At 44.8% G+C, this 23,251-nt stretch overlaps 1 protein-coding gene across 3 annotated transcripts in view; it reads left to right on the forward strand.

Annotated features, from left to right (window-relative positions):
• Slc26a8 (solute carrier family 26 member 8) overlaps window positions 1-23,251 on the forward strand; it is a 54,024-nt gene that overhangs the window by 1,493 nt on the left and 29,280 nt on the right. For all 3 annotated transcript variants that reach the window (XM_048347875.1, XM_048347876.1, XM_048347877.1), the window contains exons 2-6: window positions 5,163-5,334; window positions 14,559-14,698; window positions 17,433-17,549; window positions 18,532-18,713; window positions 22,579-22,743. In XM_048347875.1, the coding sequence (XP_048203832.1) occupies window positions 5,165-5,334; window positions 14,559-14,698; window positions 17,433-17,549; window positions 18,532-18,713; window positions 22,579-22,743 (774 nt within the window). In that variant the 5' untranslated portion in view covers window positions 5,163-5,164. The remainder of the gene's footprint in view (window positions 1-5,162; window positions 5,335-14,558; window positions 14,699-17,432; window positions 17,550-18,531; window positions 18,714-22,578; window positions 22,744-23,251) is intronic.

Consider the following 23,251-nt stretch of genomic DNA (forward strand, 5'->3'; position numbering starts at 1 on the left):
GAGCGCGGAGGCCGGAACTCTCGGGGACTGTCCTCCTCCAGGGCGCGCCAGCGGTGCGGCGGCGGGGGGCGGGGGGGACGGGGGGGGGGGGGCGGGGGGGTGGAGACGGCGCCGCGGCGCGGAGCTCGCCACGCAGGCCGCGCGCGCCTCTTCGTGGTCGGCGGGGCGAAGGGCCCGGCCCGGCGGCGGCAAGCCGTATTCGTCCGTGTGGGGAACGCGGCCAAGCGATCTTTGAACTCACTGCGAGCGGTCGGCGGCAGCTGCGCCACCTGCTCGCCGCCGGAACCCGCCGTTTCCAAGAAATGCTTGCCCGAGGAGATGGGCTCCGTGTGTCCGGAACGCGGTGGCGGCGTTCCCGTCTGCTCAAGGACGGATGACTGACTTCTCGGGGTTCTGACGAAATCGGCCTCAGGGGCAGAAATATATCAGACCCGCGGCCAAAGGCTGAGGCGTTCCACACAGACCTTCCAACTCGCTCGCGACCTTTTGCCTGCAGCGTGACCCCGGGAGCAGGTCCCTCCCCTCCCCCGCCTGCACGCGCGCGCGCGCGCGCACACACACACACACACACACACACACACAGTCTAATTGGGTAAATTAGAAGTAAATACCCAGATTTCTTGTTGTAATGTGGACCTGGGGTTTCCATGCAGGGAAGTCTGCTATCTCCCCTCTAAGAAGCATTTACAAACCGTTACCCTGAACGTTTGAAACTGATCCTGCCCTTGAAATCCTCTCCACCCAATGAAGAGGAATTTTTTTTTTTTTTAGAGGAGTTAATCCATACCTCTTTGAATAAGGAGAATAGGGCCCAGGGCTGGGAGGGGTGGGGGGTGGTCTCGAGGCACTGTGGCGTTTAAGCTGATCAATCGACCTTCTAGGCCATGAGAGTATTCTTGTTCTGCATTCCCACATAATAGAGTCGTCTGGAAAAACTGAGAAAGACCATGAATGCGCATGGTGGAAATGTAACCCCGTGCCTGTGCCCACTGTCACCAACCTATGGTGTGACAGTGAGCAGAAGTGACCTCTTAACTCTACGGTTTAATTTCTAGAAATAACTACGTCCAAGCCAGAACAATGGCCCACGGGCTCCTCCACCCCAGTGTGAAGACATCAGACAAGTACCATCTCTCCTAGATGTCAGCTGCCTCCCCTTCCCTCGCCCCACTTGTCTCCCGCCCTCCCGGAACGCCCCCCGGAGTTCGGGCGGCAACGGCCGGGCTCGGGAACTGCCGAAGGGAGGGCGGGCGTCGGTGTCCGCAGGGCCGCCAGCCAGGCCCGAGCTGTGTAGGACCCCAGCGCCCGAACTCCCGCCCCCACGGGGGAACCAGGTGAAGGGCGAGCGGAAGATCGGGGGCTGCAGGTGGAGAGCGGCCAGGCCCTGGCGGGTCCCAGGGCGGACACTGAGTCGGTTAGCCACGGGGCCAGGCTGGCCAATGTTTGCGCAATGACTGAGTGGATGACAGCGGTCCCTGGGAGCTTATCTCTCAGGTATTGTTTCTACTTCGAAAGACAGGACAGCGAGAGCAATGACTAGAGACGTCCGGTGTGCTTTGCAGGCCTAATCCTTAACAATTTGCTTATCCGGGGTTCTGCTGCTGGCGCTTCACTGCCTACCCAATCCATCTCCTCCTTAGACCTCACCCCAGTGGCTCCTCCTCTTAGACAAAGCTCACCTTTTGTTTATTTTGTCCCTTCTGACAGAACCCCCCACATGCCCCAGCACTTTTCCCCTTCCTCTGCCATCAAATCCTACTTACGCATCCCATGGGTCCTTCTAGAATCCTCCATTCCTCAACCCGGTAATAAGTCTTTCTCCAAAACATCCATCCCCTTGGCATTGCACTCATCCTGCAGCATCAAAAGAATTTGTCAGCCAGACGCTGGTTGATTACACCTGTAATTCTAGCTGCTCCAGTGGCTAAGATCTTAAGGATTGACGTTCAAAGCCAGCCCAGACAGGAAAGTCTAAGCTGGAATTGGAGCTGTGGTTCAAGTGGTAAAGTTCTAGACTTGAGCAAATATAGCTCATGGACAGCACCCAGGCCCTGAGTTCAAATCCCAGGACTAGCACCAAAATTTTTTTAATTGTCCCTTTTTTGTATGTCCAATGGTCAGTGGCTTGTAAACTGTCCCCTTAATCATCTCTAGCCACTAGACAAACTGACAGAAGGATACAAAGAAACACGTTTCCCACACAAACCTAGGTAGCAACAAGCAAATGGGGTATTTCTGATAGAATTGCATATGCTTATTTCTCCTCATCTTTAAAAAGAATTAAGTAGTTGTACAAAGGGGTTTGATTTAACATGTCAGCTTATGAGCACAATGCATGTTAATCAATATAACTATATTTTACATTTATTTAATCAGAAGAATTGAGCTCAACTTGTGGCTGTTACTTAATTACTTGTGACTCTGAGGAGCTTATTGAAGTGAACATAGTTAAACTTAATCCAGGAAGCAACAGCACCCACCCTATGGAAGGGTCTGACATAGAACAGGCCAATGATAAATATTCATTCTTATCGTTACACCTGTTGACTTTTGATATTTTTATCCTACTAAATTGTAAAGCCTGTCAAGTGCTGGTGGCTCATGCCTGTAATCCTAGCTACTCGGGAGAGAGCTGAGGATCTCGGTTCAGAGCTAGTTGAGGCAGGAAGTCCATGAGACTCCTATCTCCAAGTAACCCATCAGAAAAACAGTAGTGGCACTGTGGTCGAGCGAGTGGTAGAGCGAAAGCCTTAAGTTAAAAAGCTGTAGGACAGTGCCTAGGCCCAGGGTTCAAGCCCCAAGACTGACTAGAACACTTGGAGTTCAACAAGTGTGTATACTAAGATGGTCATGGGTATTTAATGGGATAACATTTTTTAAAAAAAGATTGTGACACCTGGCATATGATTAATGCTCCGTAGATGTAAGGTGCAGGCAATGGAAATGTTGATGATGTTGGAAATATTGGTGATGGTAACAGTGATGGTAGTGATAATGATACTGATGGTGATGGTGATGATGATGATGATGATGATGCTCCTTGAAGGCCTACTAATTACAAGACATTATTTTTCCCTGGGGATACATCTATGAAGAGTCAAAGTCCTGCCTTCTGAGGGTTTCACCTTTAATGGGGGAGAGAGAAAATAGAAAAATACTAAATCAGGTACTGGAAAAATTGGTGAGGAAAAGTAAAGGGGAAAGGGATGATGACAGGTGCTACTTTTTTGATTGATTGATTGATTGATTGATCAATAGTATTGGAGTTTGAACCCAAGGCCTACCACTTGAGCTACACTCCCAGCCCTACTTAAGAGATATTAGAAGACACACTATATTGTGCTCTTAACTTACAGTGTTTTCTGTGAAAATTGGTGACTAATGCTGACTTGTACCTCTTAGATAAGTTTCCTGCAACATAGCCACATGATTGTAAAGCAAACAAGGCTTCCTTACAGGATGCCCGGATTCTTGTCCTGGTTCTAATTATTATACAGCCCAGACTTTAAACTGTTGAACTTTCTTTTCTCCATTTGAGTTTTTTGTTTGTTTCCTTATTGATTCAGGATCTTACTGTGTAGGTGTTTTTTTTGTTTTGTTTGTTTTTTGCAAGTCCTGGGGCTTGAACTCAGGGCCTGGACACTGTCTCTGAGCGCGCGCATGTGTGTGTGTGTGTGTGTGTGTGTGTGTGTGTGTGTGTGTGCACCAATCCTGGCGCTTGAACTCAAGGCCTGAGCACTGTCCCTGGCTTCTTTTTTCTCAAGGCTAGCACTCTACCACTTGAGCCACAGCACCACTTCCAGCCTTTTCTGTTTATTTGGTACTGAGGAATCGAACCCAGGGCTTCATAATGCTAGGCAAGCACTCTACCACTAAGCCACACTCTCACTCTCTTGATTGGCCAAAATCTCATAATCCTCCTGCCTCAGTCTTCCAAGTGCTGGGATTATGAGTGTCACCATACCCAGTCTGTTGTCTCCATTTCACAAATGAGAATGGTACCTTGCATTCATGATAGGGTGGTTGTGAATATAAAACAATCTTTTTGGTCAGTTGTGAGGCTTGAACTCAGGGCCTGGGCGCTGTCCCTGAGCTCTTTTTGCTCAAGGCTAATGCTCAACCACTTTGAGCCACAGCTTCATATCAGGTTTTCTGGTGGTAATTTGAAGGTAAGAGTCACCACAGACTTTCCTTCCCAGGCTGACTTTGAACTGGGATCCTCAGATCTCAACCTTCTGAGTAGCTAGGGTTATAGACGTAAGCCACCAGCTACCAGCTTGTGAACATAAATTTTTTAAAGATCAAGAAAGAGTTTTGTCCTTTTTGCACAACACCTTGTCAAAAAATTTGTGTTCAGTTAATAAATTAAAAAAAAGAGTTTTGTAAAATGGTCATGAAAGTATAAAATATTGTTATATGAAAATTATGTTTCCTTAATAATGTGCTAAGAACCAAGTGCAGTGGTCTGTCCATGCCTGTATTCCCAGAGCTAGGGAGATAAGGGAGTTAGAGACCAGACTGTGGAAGATATCAAGCTGGGTAATGTTGACTCATGCCTGTAATCCTAGCTACACAGGAGGCTAAGATCCAAGGATCATGGTTCAAAGCCAGCCTGGGAAGGAAACTTTGTGAAACTTTTACCTCCAATAAACTATTAAAAAAAAAAAAAAGCCAGAAGTGGTACTGTAGCTCAAATGGTAGAGTACTCACCTTGAGCAAAAGAAGCTCATGGATACTGCCCAGACCTAGAGCCAGGACTGGCAAAAAAGAAAGAAAGAGAGAAAGAGAGGAAGAAAGGAAGAAAGGAAGGAAGGAAGGAAGGAAGGAAGGAAGGAAGGAAGGAATCAACATTCTGTCTCAAACAACAGCAACAATAAAAAATGGTGAGGATTTAGACTTTTTTTTTTTTTTTTTTTTTTTTTTTTTTTTTTTGGCCAGTCCTGGGCCTTGGACTCAGGGCCTGAGCACTGTCCCTGGCTTCTTCCAGCTCAAGGCTAGCACTCTGCCACTTGAGCCACAGCACCGCTTCTGGCCGTTTTCTGTATATGTGGTGCTGGGGAATCGAACCTAGGGCCTCGTGTATCCGAGGCAGGCACTCTTGCCACTAGGCTATATCCCCAGCCCATAGACTTTTAAATTTGTTTTGTTTGTTCCTCCTCCAGGAATGATGCAAGCAGAGAGCAGCTACAAATCTAGGCAAAATTCTTTCACCTACGATGTTAAGCGAGATGTGTACAATGAGGAGAACTTTCAACAGGAGCACAGGAGAAGGGCCCCATCCTCTGGGAATGTGGACATCGACATCACTACCTTCAAACACCATGTCCAGTGCCAGTATGTGTCTTCATTCTTCAGCTGCTTGATCTTTTTCTTTTTGCCGGTCCTGGGGCTTGAACTCAGGTCCTGGGTACTGTCTCTCAGTCTCTTTGTGCTCAAGGCTAGCACTCTACCACTTGAGCCACAGTGCTATTTCTGGCCTTTTCTGAGTAGTTTACTGGAGATGAGAGCCTCGAGGACTTTCCTGTCCAGACTGGCTTCAAACTGCGAACCTCAGATCTCAGCCTCCTGAGTAGCTGGGATTATAGATGTGAATCACCAGCGCCCAGCTTTCAGCTGCCCTATCTTCATCCAAGCACCTCAGGATCAAAACCTAACCTGACTCCTTTGCTGCCCAATTTTTTTTCCTACTTCTCTAAATTCTGGCAGCAGAATTCTGTAGTTTATTGTGTCATTTTCCTTCCGCTGTTTTTCAGTGGTTTGTCTTCCTGCACCTTCTTAATTATATGCCTCTTGAGCAACATTTTAGCTCGTTTTCTGACATTTTGCTATAACAAGATTCCTGAGGCTAAATAAAAAGAAGTATAAGGATGGGCATGGTGGTAACACACTTTAATCCCAGCTTATTTGGAAGGCTGAGTTAGGAGGATCCTGCTACCAGGAAATAAAATAAAGCAAAAAAAAGGGGGGGGGGAACAAGGGCATGGTTCAAGGGAGTCGAACATTTGGCAAGCCTGAAGCCCTGAGTTTAAAACAGAGGTCTATTTGGTTAAATTCTGATAAGGAGAGGAAGTCTAAAGAGCCTGATGCTGGGCTGGAGATATGGCCTAGTGGCAAGAGAGCTTGCCTTGTATACATGAGGCCCTGGGTTCGATTCCCCAGCACCACATATACAGAAAACGGCCAGAAGTGGCGCTGCGGCTCAAGTGGCAGAGTGCTAGCCTTGAGCAAAAAGAAGCCAGGGACAGTGCTCAGGCCCTGAGTCCAAGCCCAGGACTGGCAAAAAAAGAGTCTGATGCTGATACCCTGGAGAAAGCACCATTTCTTTGTTTTGTTTTCTTTTTTAAAAAATTTATTAAATTTTGTTGACAAAATTTAAAAAAAGGTGTTGTGCAAAAGGGGTACAGTTACATAATAGGGCAGTGTGTACATTTCTTGTTTTTGTTTTGTTTTTGGCCAGTCCGGGGCTTGGACTCAGGGCCTGAGCACTGTCCCTGGCTTCTTTTTGCTCAAGGCTAGCACTCTGCCACCTGAGCCACAGCGCCACTTCTGGCCATTTTCTGTATATGTGGTGCTGGGGAATCGAACCCAGGGCCTCATGTATATGAGGCAGGCACTCTTTGCCACTAGGCCATATTCCCAGCCCACGAGACAAGCACTCTTGCCACTAGGCTATATTCCCAGCCCTCTTTGGGTTTTTAATCTAATCCAGAAGAGCTTAAACAAACTCCAGAGAGACAGCCTTAGTCCATTAATGAGGGTAAAGTTCCCAAAGCCTAGTGACTTCCCACGGAATGCCACCTCTGAAAGATTTCACTGCCTCCAGGCACCAACACACAAGAAACTAAGCTCCCAGCACAGGAGCCTCTGGGTGGCAAACCCACTTAAGTCATAGCAGACATACATACCTGGGGTATTCTTCTAGTACAGAGGGATGATATTTAATAAATATGTTCTTTAAAGAGCTACCATTACCAATCCCCTTACCAAAAAAATAAAGGCAGTTGTGGTGGACTAATTAATAGTAGAAGAATAAGATTGTTCTAACCTCACAGAAAGCACTCGGTCATCAACAGAGATCTTGCCACAAGTGACAATTAGGTCCTTACAGTTCAGGGCTCTTAGCCTGCTCTGTGCCACAAACCTTTTAACAACCCAATGAGGCTAGTGGGCCTCATTTCAGAATAAATTGCTGTTTTATTGGGATAAAACATGTAAAATGCTGGGTACCAGTGGCTCATGTGTGCACTCCTAGCTACTCAGGAGGCTGAGATCTGAGGATCTGGGTTCAAAGCCAGGCTGGGCAGAAAAGTCCCTGAGACTCTTATCTCCAATTAAGCACCAGAAAACTGGTAGTGGAGCTGTGGCTCAAGTGGTAAAGCACTAGCTTTGAGCTGAAGAGCTCAGGGACATTGCCTCATCAGATCTGAACCTTCTCATTAGCTAGAAATACAGGTATGAGCCACAGCTCCCAGCCTATTTTGACCTTTTTTTTTTTTTTTGCCAGTCCTGGGCCTTGGACTCAGGGCCTGAGCACTGTCCCTGGCTTCTTCTTGCTCAAGGCTAGCACTCTGCCACCTGAGCCACAGCACCACTTCTGGCCATTTTCTGTATATGTTGTGCTGGGGAATCGAACCCAGGGCCTCATGTATACGAGGCAGGCACTCTTGCCACTAGGCCATATCCCCAGCCCCTATTTTGACCATTTTTTTAAGCATGCAACTCACCTGTGTTGTTGACAGTGACAATGTTATGCAACCATCACCACTGTTTATTTGCAAAACATTTTCATCACCTCAAATGGAAAACCCTGTACAAATTAAGCAACAACTCCTATCTCCCTGTCTGTTCTACCTCCTCCCGAACCCATCCCCTCCCCCTCAGCCACTGGTGACTTCTCTTATTTTCTATGGTTGCAAGGTATTTGATTGAAGTATTAATTCAATGTTTGTGTTTCTTCATTGGCTTCCTTCACTTAGCATAATATTTTCAAGATTCATCAGTGTTATAGCACTTATAACCATGCATTGTAGTTATGTATCCATTTGTTAACTGATACTTTGTATTGTTTCCTTCTTGATTGGCATGCATCTATTTGGATTCCTGCTTTCAATTCTTTTTTTTTTTTTCCCTTGTCAACTGAGAGCCTGGGTGCTGTCCCTGAGCTTCTTTTGTTCAAGGCTAGTAGTCTACCCCTTAAGCCACAGCTCCACTTGTGGCTTTTTAAATTTTTTTTGATAGTTTATTGGAGATAAGAGTCTCCAATAAGCTAGCCTGGGCTAGCTTTGAACCACAATCCTCAGATGTCAGCCTTCTGACTAGGATTATAGGCACGAGCTACCAGGGACCAACTCTTGCTTTTAATTCTAGTCTAAATATCTAGAAGAAGAATTGCTGGATCATATGGGAACTCTGTTTACATTTGTGTGTGGAGACAGGGTCTGGCTATGTAGCCCATTCTGGCCTGGAACTTGCAATTCTCTGACTTTAGCCTCCTGAGTGTTGGAATTACAGGTGTGCTGTACCATGCCCAATATTATGTTTATTAATTTTTTTTGCCAGTCCCACAGCTTGAACTATGAGCCTGAGCTCTATCCCTGACCTTTTATGCTCAAGCCTAACACTCTACCACCTGAGCCACAGCTCCACTTCTGGCTTTTTGTGGTTAAATGGAGATGAGTTTCATAGACTTTCCTGCCCAGGCAGGCTGGGAACCATGATCCTCAGGTCTCAGCTTCCTGGGTAGTTGAAATTACAGATGTGAGCCACCAGAATCTGGCTTTATGCTTAGTTTTCTAAAGAGCTGATGAACTGTTTTCTACAGGGCCTGAGCCATTTTACATTCCCATTGCAACACATGCCAGATTCCAGTTTTTCAGATCTTCTCCAACATTTTTTTTTTTTTTTTTTTTTTTTTTGGCCAGTCCTGGGCCTTGGACTCAGGGCCTGAGCACTGTCCCTGGCTTCTTTTTGCTCAAGGCTAGCACTCTGCCACCTGAGCCACAGCGCCGCTTCTGGCCGTTTTCTGTATATGTGGTGCTGGGGAATTGAACCCATGGCCTCATGTATACGAGGCAGGCACTCTTGCCACTAGGCCATATCCCCAGCCCCCAACATTTGTTATTTTAAAATTTTTATTATGGTTGTTTTAGGAGGTATGAAACAGCATTTTATTGTGGCTTTTTGTTTTGCATTTTCCTTATGACTACAGATGATAAGCAACCTCCTGTGGATTTATCGGTCATTTATATATCTTTCCCTCAGAAATGTCTATTCATTTCCTCTTACACATAAGGTTGCTTGTCTTTTTGTGGTTGTGGGGCTTCTTTAAATATTCTAGATATTGAACTTTTATCCAATAAATAATTTGCAAATATTTTCTTCCATTTTGTAATTTGATTTTTTACTCTGTTCCTACTTTCTTTTAGTGCTCAAAGATTTTAAATTTGATGACATCCAATCATCTTTCTTTAGATGCCTGGACTTTGAGTATAATATTTCCTTCTCCTCCTCCTCCTCATTATTAATATTATTACTTTATTTTTTTATTTTTTTATTTTTTTTTATTTATTTTTATTTTTGGCCAGTCGTGGGCCTTGGACTCAGGGCCTGAGCACTGTCCCTGGCTTCTTCCAGCTCAAGGCTAGCACTCTGCCACTTGAGCCACAGCGCCGCTTCTGGCCATTTTCTGTATATGTGGTGCTGGGGAATCGAACCTAGGGCCTCGTGTATCCGAGGCAGGCACTCTTGCCACTAGGCTATATCCCCAGCCCATACTATTACTTTATTATCATTATTATTATTACCGGTTGTAGAGCTTAAACTCTGGACCTGAGTCCCTGAGACTCCCATCTCCAATTAAGCACCAGAAAACTGATAGTGGAGCTGTGGTTCAAGTGGTAAAGCACTAGCTTTGAGCTGAAGAGCTCAGGGACATTGCCAAGGCCCAGAATTCAACTGAAAACAACAAAAAAAAAAGGGGTGGGGGAGCTGGGAATGTGGCTTAGCAGTAAAGTTCTTGCCTTACATTCACAAAGCCCTGGGTTTGATTCCTCAGCACCACATATATAAAAAAAAGCCAGAAGAGGTGCTGTGGCTCAAGTAGTTGAGTGCTAGCCTTGAGCAAAAAGAAGCCAGGGACAGTGCTCAGGCCCTGAGTTCAAGCCCCAGGACTGGCAAAAAAATAAAATAAAATAAAGCCAGTCTAGGCAGGAAAATCCATGAGACTTTAATCTCCAATTATCCACCAGAAAACCAGAAGTGGCACTGTGGATCAAAGTGGTAGTGCACTAACATTGAGCAAAAAAGCTTAGGGACAGCATCCAGGCCCTAAGTTCAAGCCCCACAACTGATGCAAGAAGAAAAAGAGTTACGATTTCCATTGGTGACAAGGTCAAGTTCTTCTGATTCTGCTATGGTTAAATGTCAGTGTTCCCAATTGAAGACAATGATAGGCTTTAGTTAGAGGTTAGTGAAAATACAGATGAGCTTTCCTATCTGAGTTTATCTACACCTCCGATTTGATCTACAGGTCACTTGAGTGGTCCATAACTTTCAGGTTAAAGACCATGGTAATCTCTGTCATGGCACTCTCCCTCTTTTCTCAGGTTGTCCTCACACTCTGCATTCATTCCTCCTTCTGGTTTGTCACACACAATTGGCAGGTGTGTGGGCGGCAGTGGGAAAGGACACTGTACAGCCCTATTCGGATAGTCCCCCTTTGGGGGCACCCTCTTTTGCTCATATGTTACCACCTCCAGCTTTGTCCAGCTCTGTGTTACCTCTCTGATTTCCTCTGCAGAGAAAGGAAATACATATCTAAGAGGATGTTTCTCTACCTTGGTTTTATCTCTGTAAGATGATTTGATCTTCTTGCTTCAAACTTCCCCCTCATAAGCAAGTATTGCAAAAGATACTGAAACCTAACCCCCACTGCCTACCCCAGCCTGACCATCTGGACACTTAGGTCTTGACTCATTTTGCCTCCTGTGGGCTTCCTTAGCTGTCGTGGTCCCTACTTTGGTTTAACCATAAAGGCTTCATGGCACAAATGTGAAGAACATGATTATGAATCAGGGCTGCAGAGTTCTGAAACTCATTCTGCTACTCACAGTTGTGGAGCCTTAGGTTTCTCATTTGTAAAATGGGTGTGATAGTAGCACCAACTTCAGAAAGTGAAGACTTAACAAATGAGTATCTATACAGTATTGGGGAAAGGTGGAAACACTAGATAAGCAGGTTTTGGTGTTTTCTTTTTCAGTAAATAATCTTTTAATTTCATCTCTTCCTTTCTGCAGACTGACTTCTTATCTCATTCCTCATTTGTTCTTCTGACTCAGCAACTACACATCCTCCTTTCTTATCAAAAAGTCCTCTATGGTTTCCTATCACCTTAAATTCTTCATTCGTGGGATGCTTTCACCAAATTCAAATCTAAATACTTATCCTTGCCAAGTGCTGGTGGCTCCTGCCTATAATCCTAGCTACTCAGAAGGCTGAAATCTGAGGATCACAGTTCCAAGCCAGCCCAGGGAAAGAAGGTTCATGCCACTCATCTCCAGTTAACCAGCCAAAAGCTGAAGGGGAGCTATGGTTCCGCTGGGGAGATGCCAGCCTTTAACAAAAGAGCTCAGGGACACAGCCCTGACCCAAAGTTCAAGCCCCGGTACTCATGCTCTCTCACACACACACACACACACACACACACACACACACACACAGAGAGAGACAGACAGACAGAGACAGAGACAGAGAGATAGAGAGGCAGAGAGAGAGAATAAAGTTTATCCTCCTCCCTACTGCCCACTTATAAGTTTTAATTTATTGCTTGAACTTCCTCCTTGATTTCTTTCCATCTTTTTCTTTTCTTATCCAGTCCTGGGGCTTGAACTCAGAGCCTGGGCACTGTCCCAGCTTCTTTTTACTCAAGGCTAGCACTCTACCACTTGAGCCACAGCACTACTTCTGGCTTTTCTACATATGTGGTGCTGAGGAATTGAAACCAGGGCTTCATGTATGCGATGCAAGCACTCTACCACTAGGCCACATTTCCAGCCCCTTGTTTCAGTTTTAGATGCTCACCACTCCATGTTCATTTTGTTTCTCACCATGCCAAAGAGCTTCAGTAACTCTGCACAGGTCATCAGGTCTCCAGCCAAGTGGCACATGGCAAGGAGGGGAGATTGGAACAGGCAGAGGAACCAATTGTCCTAGTGCCAATCTCTGGGCTTAAGGCAGGTGCATAAAGATTGTGTTCTCCAATTACGCCTGTCCATGCACCTGCTTCAAGCCAATGTGACTTTCTTAAGAATAGCAATGTACTGTTCCTTCCAAACCAATGGCCTTGCTCCTGGCTCCTGCAGAATTTCACAGCTGTCAGTAGGAAGTATGGGGGTGGTAGAGAGGATAGAAGGCTGAACCAGGAATCAGAAGACAGGGCTTCTTGCCGCCACTCTACTCAAAATGACTACTGTGACCTTGGCAAAATCATTTAGATGTATTTGGCTCTATATACTTTTGAGTTGCAAGAGCCAGCTTTGTATGAAATGACTCCTTTTCTGGGCACACACATTGTCACTGCACACACAGAATTTATCTTTTTAGAGGAGTCAAATCCCAAGTATATAATTCATCACACAACTGAAAATACATCTTCATATTCTTTGCTTGCAAGCTAGGCTAAACTATAAATAGCAAAAGTAATTTAAAACCAAGCATAGCAGAGCACTGAAGGCTTATGCCTATAATCCTAGTCATTCAGGAAGCTGAGACTTAGAGGATCCTGGTTCAAAGCCAGCCCAGGCAGAAAAGTCTGCAAGCCTTTATCTCTAATTAACCAACAGAAAACAAAGTTGTCCATGTGGTTCATGTGGTAGGGTGCCAAATTAACAACCACAAGTTCCTGAGTACAAAACAAAGCATTGTCAAATGAACAAATGAGGGCTGGGGATATGGCCTAGTGGCAAGAGTGCTTGCCTCCTATACATGAGGCCCTGGGTTCAATTCCCCAGCACCACATATACAGAAAATGGCCAGAGGGGGCGCTGTGGCTCAAGTGGCAGAGTGCTAGCCTTGAGCAAAAAGAAGCCAGGGACAGTGCTCAGGCCCTGAGTCCAGCCAGTCCCCAGGACTGGCCAAAAAACAAAAACAAAAACAAATGAACAAATGAAAAATGGTTCTATTGATTGATTCATTTGTGGGGGTCCTGCTATTTTAGATATCTAAAAAAGTTAAAGAAGGGGCTGGGAATATGGCCTACTGGGTAGAGTGCTTGCCTTGTATACATGAAGCCCTGGGTTCAATTCCTCAACACCACATATATAGAAAAAGCCAGAAGTGGCACTGTGGCTCAAGTGATAGACTGTTAGCCTTGAGCAAAAAGAAGTCAGGGACAGTGCTCAGGGCCTGAGTTCAAGCCCCAGGACTGGCCACCAAAAAAAAAAAAAAAGTTAAAGAAGATCTAATATGATCTCAGCAACATTAACATTTTGTTTCTGTTTTAAGATGTGGTCTCAATATGTCATCCACACCAGTCTCAAACTCAAGGGCTTAAGTATTCCTCCTGCCTAAGCCTTTTAAGTAGCTGGGACTACAGATATGCACCACTATGCCCAGCTTCTAATACTGATATTTACACAAGAAAGTTCTTTTCTTGTGGAGAGATATCCTGTAGAATATTTAGCAGTATTCTGGCTTCTATATACTAGATATCAATCATAAGAATGAAAACTATCTCCAGACATTGCCAGTGTCTATAGTTTCTATACATTTCCACATGTCATACAGGTCAAAGACACACAGAGTGAATGTGTCATAAAATTTTTTATTATATGTACATATGTCCATTATCTTCATCACTCTTCAGTATTGAATCTCAAAAAAACTGTCCTTATCATAACAAGCAGTAACGTTTCATCTTCTACTAAAATTGGTAGATTTGTTTCTTGCTCAGCATACAATAAGAACACAGAAGCATTATAGGCACTGGTGTCTCATGCCTATAATCCTAGTTACTCAGGAGGCTGAGATCTGAGAATCACGGTTGAACATCAGCTGAGGCAGTAAAGTCTATAAAGACTCCTAAAAAGTTGGAAGTGGAACTGTGGCTCAAGTGGTGGAGTGTCAGCCTTAATCAAAAAAGTCAAGTGAGGGGCTGGGGATATAGCCTAGTGGCAAGAGTGCCTGCCTCGGATACACGAGGCCCTAGGTTCGATTCCCCAGCACCACATATACAGAAAACGGCCAGAAGCGGCACTGTGGCTCAAGTGGCAGAATGCTAGCCTTGAGCGGGAAGAAGCCAGGGACAGTGCTCAGGCCCTGAGTCCAAGGCCCAGGACTGGCCAAAAAAAAAAAAAAAAAAAAAAAAGTCAAGTGAGAGCACAAGGTTCGAGCCCCAGTACTAATACGCACAAAAATATTTGGTTCAGTATATCAAAATGTGAATAGCGTTGGTGTGAAATTTTCACTCTATGGGAAGAAGGATGGCTACTGTGCCTTTGCTTGGCTTCGTGGACATTTCTCTTTGGAGGACCTAATGAAGCCTCTGCTTTTCTTCCTCAAAGCTGCTCATGGCACAAGTTCCTAAGATGCATGCTTACCGTCTTTCCCTTCCTGGAATGGATGTGTTTGTATCGATTCAAGGACTGGCTTCTTGGAGACTTACTTGCTGGTATAAGCGTTGGCCTTGTGCAAGTTCCCCAAGGTAAGGAAGACATGAAGCCATTTCACCCCAACACAACCAGTCAGATTTTATCCACATGCAGAGTAAACAAATCCTCATGCTAGAGGAGCAGAAAAGAATGTGAACTGAATTCACACCATTATCATTTGTTCCTTCGATTACCAGATTAGTAACCCCCAGGATGGTTCCAAAAGACTTAGTTCTATTTATTATTATTTTTATATGTGTATGTGTGTGCCAATAATGTCACTTGAACTCAGGGCCTCACACTCTTGCTTGGCCTTTTCACTTGCACTCTACCAATTGAACCACATCTCCACTTTTGGCTTTTTGCTGGTTAAAATTGGAGATAAGACCCTCACGGACTCTCCTCCCTAAGCTGGCTTTGAACCTAGATCCCCAGGTCTCAGCCTCCTGGGGTAGTTAGGATTGCAGACATGAGCTACCAACACCCAGATTAGTTTCACTTTAGATTCTGAACACTTTGCAGAAAGTGTACAGTGCCTACTCTTGGTCCTTTTTTTTTTTTTTGTCACACTGGTCCTCTCAGATTTGTTGACTATAATAGATCTCAGATAGTATTTGCTTTACTCAGAAAGGTGACAGTCTAGTGTCTCTCCAGCTGGTGACCCTTCCAATCAATGTAAGATTAAGCCACACAGATAGGACTGGGAGCTATCCAGGCTTCAGGAACCTTATTTTCAAATAGGAACCAAGAGCCCTAAGTATAGCTTCTAGCGACAAGCTAAGTTATAAGAGTTTCTAAGCTCAAAGCTAGGGTTCCCACTGGATATTCACCCTTCATTCACAGTCCTCTCTGTCCAGATGGAGGGTTTTAATTGGACTCGTTTTTACCATAAGCAATTCTGCTTGCACATACAGCTGATGTTCTGCTGTTTCCAGGTCTCCTGGGAAACAAGTAAAAAGTTAACCTGAGACTAAATTTGTCCACAGAGAATAGAATGGGTTTTATTGCTTCTTTACTTATAAGAACTCAAAGTTCCCCATTTTGCTTTTTTGTTTCTCTTTTCTTCCTTCTCCTCCTCTGCCACTTTCTCCTGTGTGTGTGTCTGTGTCTGTGTGTCTTTGTGTTGGTACTGGAGCTTGAACTCAGGGCCTCTAGCTCTTAGCTTTTTCACTCAAAGCTGGTTCTCTACTGCTTGACCCACCACTCCACTTCCATCCTTTATGCTGGTTAATTGGAGATAAGAGTCACATAGATTTTCCTGCCCAGGCTAGCCTCAAACTTCAGCCCTCAGATCTCGGTCTCCCGAGTAGATATGATTATAGGCATGATCCACTGGTGCCCGGCCAGTGTTTTCTTCTTTTTCAGTGTTGGGGGGGGGTCTGTTAAGGAAACAGTCTACTACCTCTCTTAGTATGTATGATGTGTTCTTTCCCCCATTTATTTGTAGTTTGAACAAGTAGTGGGGCTTGAACTTAGGGTTTGGTACTTTTGTTTGGCTTATTCACCCAAGGCTGATGCTTTACTACTTGAGCCACACATCCACTTGCAGTTTTTGTGGTGTTTTTTTTGCCAGTCCTGTAGCTTGAACTCAGGGCCTGAGCACTGTCTCTGGCTTCTTTTTGCTCAGGGCTAGCACTCTACCACTTGAGCTACAGAGGCACTTCCGGCTTTTTCTATATATGCGGTGCTGAGGAATGGAACCCAGGGCTTCATGCGTGCTAGGCAAGCACTGTACCACTAAGCCACATTCCCAGCCCAGTGCTGTATGTTTGCTTTCCATATTTAGTAATATCACCTCTCAATGAAAGATGTTTTGGCCTTTGATAAAGAACCCAGACTTTATTGTTGTTGTTGTTGTTGTTTTGGTTTTTTTGGTCAGTCATGGGGCTTGAACTTGGGGCCTGGGTGCTGTCCCTGAGCTCTTTTGCTGAAAGCTAGCACTCTACATTTTAAGCCACAGTGCTACTTCTGGTTTTATTGGGTTTAATTGGAGCTAAGAGTCTCACAGACTTTTCTGCACCAGGCTGGCTTTGAACCATGATCCTCAGATTTCAGCCTCCTGAGTAGCTCGGATTAATGGTGTGACCCACCAATGCCTGACAAGAACCAAGATTTTTTGAAAGCATAGAAAGAGAATGCTAATGCTCTGTAAGTGTTGTAACCTCATTGGCCACCTGCGTGTGGCAGCTTGACCACGTGGTATTTGCCTTTATAACCCAACCCCGAGCGTGGCTCCAGCTCCCAAGTCTGGGCTGCGGCCCTGGTCAGCCAGCCTGCTTTTTACGGTTGCAGTTCCAGCTCCGGAGTCTGGGCCGTGACCCTGGCCAGTCAGTATACTTTTTATCTCCCCAATAAATCCATCTTTTTACTTAAAAAAAGAAAAGAATGCTAAGTATGATGACTGCACACTGTAATCCCAACTTCTTGGGAGGTGGAAGCAAGAGGATCACACATACGAGGCCAGCCCAGCAAAATTAGCAAGACTGTCTCAAAAACAAAGTAAAGCGGAGGTGGGACTGGGGTCATGGCTCAAATGGTCGAGTGCTTGCCTAGCATGTAGGAATCCCTGGGTTCTATCCTTAGCACCCACGGGGAAAAAAGGAAGAGGAACTAGTGAGCAAAGGAGATGATAAATTGTACTAATGGTATTAATTAAGGACTATGTGTCCAGGGATACTATTACCACACTTAGTTATTTTTTGTTCTAAATATCCATTACAGTTTTCAGTTAAAGTGACTTTTACATGCCAACCTACCTTTTCTTACTTAAACTGTCTTGCTTTTCAGGACTGACACTTAGCTTGCTTACAAGGCAACTGATTCCTTCTCTCAATGTCACTTATGGAGCCTTCTGTTCTTCGGTAATTTATGTAATTTTTGGATCATGTCATCAAATGTCCATTGGTGAGTTCAGTTACTGAAGCCACAGGAGGTTGATGAAATTTCTATCTCGATCATCTACTGATTACTAAGGAATCTGTGTTAGTCAACAAAGCACCCAAGCAGATAAAGTTGATAGAGGAAAATTTTGATTTTAGCACTTGGTTTCAGAGGATTCAATCCATGGCCACTTGGTTCCATTGTTTCTAGGCCTATGGTCAGATCAAACCTGGTGAGAAACAAGAGAGGAAGTAGGCTGCTCACCTTCTGGCAGCCAGTGAGCAGAGAGGAGAGAGAAACAGTGTCATCTTACACATAGTAAATAGCCAAGAAGCATTGAGTACTCTTTTCCCCCCTGTTATTGCTGTGGCCTTGTTTTATGGTCATTTTACCTTGCTTTTAACTTCCTCTTAGTGCAGGCACAGGCTGATATTCATTTCCCTTCAATTTCTCTTTGAACCCCACCCCATATGCACATGATGACAAAGAAGTAAACACCTGGACCACCAGCATCTAAGTTCTGGAAGTTTTGTCATGATTTTGGACTGTAGGTGGACTGTAGGGCTAAAGGATTCTCTTCCCTGTTCATCGTGTGTGTGTGTGTGTGTGTGTGTGTGTGTGTGTGTGTGTGTGTGTGCAGGCACTGAAGCTTCAATTCAGGGGCTGGGCACTGTCCCTTGGCATTTTTGCTCAAGGCTGGCACTCTACCACTTGATCCATAGTTCTACTTCTGGCTTTTGGCTGGTTAAGTGGAGATAAGAGTCTGTTAGGCTTTCCTGCCCAGGCTGGCTTTGAATCTTGATTTTCAGAGCTCAGTCTTCTGAGTAGCTAGGATTACAGGCATGAGCCACTAGCACCTGGCTTCCCCTGGTCTTTCTCACTTGTCATCAGCCACTTTTTGAGGAGTCCTTCAGACCAAAGATGATACAAAAATCAGACTGCACCTTGCTCTTGCCAATATCAGCACATCTAGACCTGACCTGAACCCTTACTTTGCACCTAACAGGTCCCTTTCTCCTTGTGAGTGCTCTGATGATAGACGTCCTGAGTGAGGCACCATTCAACAATGGTAACCTGATCATGGGAACGTTCATCAAGGATGATTTTTCTTCCTCTTCCTTCTTTATCAACTATAACTCATCCTTAAGTGTTGTTGCAACCACCACCTTTCTGACTGGGATTATTCAGGTAGGATATGAGTCTCTAAACCTTTGAAAAACAATAAATAAAGAGACTAACATTGGACCCTTTTTAATGCTTCTATGATCCACTGTAATAGATTGGTACTTGCATGGTTTATTTGTGGGTTAATTTGTAGGATGTGTGGCTAAATTGCCTCTTGGGAGATGAAACTTCTTCCTCACAACTCACCTGCTTCAACTGGGGGAAAGTGAAGGAAGAAGCTACATTGTCCAAAAAGAAATGTACTCATGGGGCTGGGGATATGGCCTAGTGGCAAGAGAGCTTGCCTCGTATACATGAGGCCCTGGGTTCGATTCCCCAGCACCACATATACAGAAAACGGCCAGAAGTGGCACTGTGGCTCAAGTGGCAGAGTGCTAGCCTTGAGCAAAAGGAAGCCAGGGACAGTGCTCAGGCCCTTAGTCCAAGGCCCAGGACTGGCCAAAAAAAAAAAAATGTACTCATTACCTGACTTATGAAATGGTAATCCCTCTGTACAACACCTTAATAATAACAATAAAAATATATTTAAAAATCACCCACTTGTAGTTGTGCATCTGGAGGCTCATGTCTAGAATCCTAACTACAAGCTGTATTTGGGATTAAGCAAATTTAAAGTAATTTAAATTAAGCAGAGAATACTCTCTGGCTACAGCAGAATTGAACTAGAATGAAATGCTAACAGGAAACTCTCCAAATATTTGGAAATTAAACAACAGATTTTGTTGTTGTTGGTCATGGGGCTTGAATTTAGAGTCTGGGTGTTGTCCCTGAGCTTCTGCACTCAAGGCCAGTGCTCTACCACTTTGAGCCATGGTGCCACTTCCAGTTTTCTGGGGGTTAATTGTAGAATAGAGTCTCACAGACTTGCCTGCCCAGGCTGGCTTCAAAACATGACCCTCAGATCTCAGCCTCCTGAGTAGCTACGATTACAGGCATGAGCCACCAGCGCCCAGCAATAACAGATTTCTTAGTAATCCATAGGTCATAGAAGAAACCTCAGGTTAGGGGGTTAGTGAACTTGTCCACACCTGCACAGCCAGGGAGTGGCAGCAGCCGGACTGAAGGGTGGTATTTTAGGGGTGAAGGGCTGGGTGGAAGGTTACCACACTTTTCACCTCACCTCTTAAAAGGGAAGATTTGGGTCTGGAAATGTGGCTTAGCGGTGGAGTGCTTGCCTAGTACGTATGAAGCCCTGGGTTTGATTCTTCAGTACCAAATCAACAGAAAAAGCTAGAAGTGGTGCTGTGGCTCAAGTGGTTGAGTGATAGCCTTGAGCAAAAGAAGCTCAGGGATGGTGCCTAGGCCCTAAGTTCAAGCCCCAGGACTGGCAGAAAGAAAAAAAAAAGGTGGGGGAGACTTAGTGGGATCTTGGGATGCTGGATACAGGCCGGCAGAGATGACAAAAGAATAGGGCTTGCACATTAGCACAGAAATGGCTGCCAGCCAACCACCCAAACAATAGGAGGCAGATGGGCCTGACTCAATTGCACACAAGAACATATTGAGCAATACAATATTAAGGGAGACACAGCATGGGCTGAATCAAAGCTCGGAAACAAAAGGCCTTTAAATATGAAAGGATTTGTTGTTGTGTTTGTTTTCTGAAAGCTTCTAGAGCTTGATAGGGTGAAGTGGTGATAGCTTTAGGCTGCAAGACTTCCGTTTTACTCTCCCTCCTCCCAACACCCCCCCCCCCCCCCCATAGACTACTCTTCCTGAATAGTCTTTGTTGGCCTGTGCAGGTTCTTCAGTTTGTGTGCTTGTTGATTTGTGTGGGGGTGAATGGGTTGGTGGATTGGTTTTGTGAGACAAGGTTTTACTTTGTGGCCCAGGCTAGTCTCAAACTTCTGCTTTAGCCTCTGGGTGAAGTCCTGAGATTACAGGTGTCTACTACCATGCTCTTTGTTTCTTATGAGGAATAGATTCTCTCCATCCATTTTCTAACTGTATTTTTTTATTATAAAAGATTGTATGTCTATTTCAAAAATATCTTAAAGAGATCGAATGTATATAAATTAGAAGTTATCCTCATTGTTTAATTCCTTCACCAAAGATTAAGAGTTTGGTTTCTACCTTTTCAGATATTTTATTATATCAATGAGGTTTTTTGTTTGTTTGTTTGTTTGTTGTCCAGTCCTGGGGCTTAAAATCAGGGCTTGGGCACTGTCCCTGAGCTACTTTGTGCTCAAGGCTAGCGCTCTACCACTTAAGCCAGAACACCAATTCCAGCTTTTTCTGAGTAGTTCATTGGGGATGAGAGTCTCACAAACTTTCTTGTCCAGGCTTCGAGCTGCAATCCTCAGATCTCAGCCTCCTGAGTTGCTAGGATTACAGGCGTGAGCCACCAGCCCTCGGCTTATTATATATAATTTTATTGCAAATATGTAAAAGATATTTATTTACATCTTATATATACACATATGCATGACAGGTTGAGCATCCTTGATCTGAAATGCTGGAGACCAGAAGCGATTCTGATTCTAATTTTTTTTTTAAATTTTAGAATATTTGCTTATACATAGTTAGCTGCCATGGGATTGGGACCTAAGTCTAAACACAAAATTCATTAACCCTTAGCGTATTTGTAACCCATCATATGAGATCAAGTGCAGAAGTTTCCTCATGTTGGGATCCTGAGAGCTGAGGATGGAGGTTGGAAGCCAGACTGGCCAGGAAAGTCAATGAGACCCTCATCTCTAGTTAACTAGCAAAAAAAAAAAAAAAAAAAAAAAAAGGAATAGAGATGTGGCTCAAGTGTTAGAGCACCAGCCTTCAATAAACAAAGTGAAATTAGGATTCCAGGTGTGAGTCATCAGCACACCCAGCTTATTCTGCTCAAACATGAAGATGTGATCTAGATTTACCCCAACTCAGGAACCAAAGGTGAATTTCAGCACTTCTATTTGTGAGACATGCTCTCCAGTTTTCTGTCTCTACTCATTCAAAGGGTTTGTAGCTTCCCCAGGAAGGAGAAGCAAGTACAGATCCCACGTTTCTCCTGTTCTTAGAATTTAACGTGCAAAAGCAGTAGGTGATGGCAAGAGAGCTTGCTGCCACCTGCCCCACTTTGTTTTTCCTCAGTTTTTTTCCTATCTGGTTTTATTCGCTAAGTGTGTGTGTGTGTGTGTGTGTGTGTGTGTGTGTGTGTGTGTGTGTGTGTGTGTGTGTACTGGCATAGGGCTTGAACTCTAGCCTGGTTGCTGTTCCTTAGCTTGAGCCACAGCTCTACTTCGGGTTTTTTTTGCTGATTAAATGGATATTAACTGCCTGGGCTGGCTTTGAACTCGGACCCTCTGATCTCAGCCTCTTGAGTAGCTAGAATTACAGGTGTGAGCCATCTGTGCCTAGCTGAATCTGGCTCTTTTTTCATATTGATTGATTGATTGATGATTGATATTTTTTTTGTCCATTTTGGGGCTTGAATTCAGGACCTGGGCACTGTGCCTGAGCTTTTTCACTCAAGGCTAGTAGCATCCTACCATTTTGAACTACAATGCTACTTCTGGTTTTCTGGTGGTTAACTGGAGATTAGAGTCTTATGGACTTTTCTGCCCCAAATGGCTTTGAACCATAATCCTCATATCTCAGATTCCTGATTAGCTAGGATTACAGGGATGAGCCACCAACTAATTTTATTTATTTATTTATTTATTTTTATGTGGTACTGAGGAATCAAACCCAGGGCTTCCTGCCTATTAGGAAAGCACTCTACCACTAAGCCACATTTCCAGCCCAAGTGTGGCTCTCTCCCCATTATTTTTAGCTTCCTTGTCACCTCCTCCCCTTATCCTACTCCCCCACCCCCGTGCCACTGCTGGTGTGATGACATTCTGCCCCTCTGGTTTTCCTTCCCACCTGAACCCTACAGCTGGGCATGGGCTTGCTGGGCATGGGCTTCATGGCCACCTACCTTCCAGAGGCCACCATCAATGCTTACCTGGCTGCCGTGGCGCTGCACATCATGGTGTCCCAGCTCACCTGCATCTTCGGGATTATGATTAGCTTCCATTCGGGTCCCATCTCCTTCTTCTATGTGAGTAGCAGTGGCTCTCCCCTGGCCTCCAAGGAGAAGAAGACCCAAGTGGAGAGATTCCTGCCCTCCCAGGGGGTGCAGCTGTAAGGCATCTGTGTCAGGGGGGACCTGGAAAAAACTGCATTCCTTGTAGATTTAGGGTGTCAGTGAATGGCAGGAAACCAATCTGACTGTGTTCTCAGTTGCTAAAAAATCATTGCAGCCTAGCCTTTTAAACTAATATGCCTCATAGCAGAGATGCATCCTAAAATATGTAAATATACAACACTCCTAAGCCAGACCCCAGTGGCTTACTCATGCAATCCTAGCTACACAAGAGGCTGAGATCTGAAGATCAAGGTTTGAAGCCAGCCCAGGCCAAAAAAAGTCCCTGAGACTCCAATGAACCACCAAAAAGCCCTAAGTGGCAGTGTGGCTCAAGTGGTAGAATATCTACCTTGTGTGAAGAAGCCAAGTGAGAGCGCATGCCCTGAGTTCAAGTCCCAGTACTGTTTCCCCCCACCAAAGT

The sequence above is a fragment of the Perognathus longimembris genome, chromosome 6 (genome assembly GCF_023159225.1).
Source record: "Perognathus longimembris pacificus isolate PPM17 chromosome 6, ASM2315922v1, whole genome shotgun sequence".
Lineage (NCBI taxonomy): Eukaryota > Metazoa > Chordata > Mammalia > Rodentia > Heteromyidae > Perognathus > Perognathus longimembris.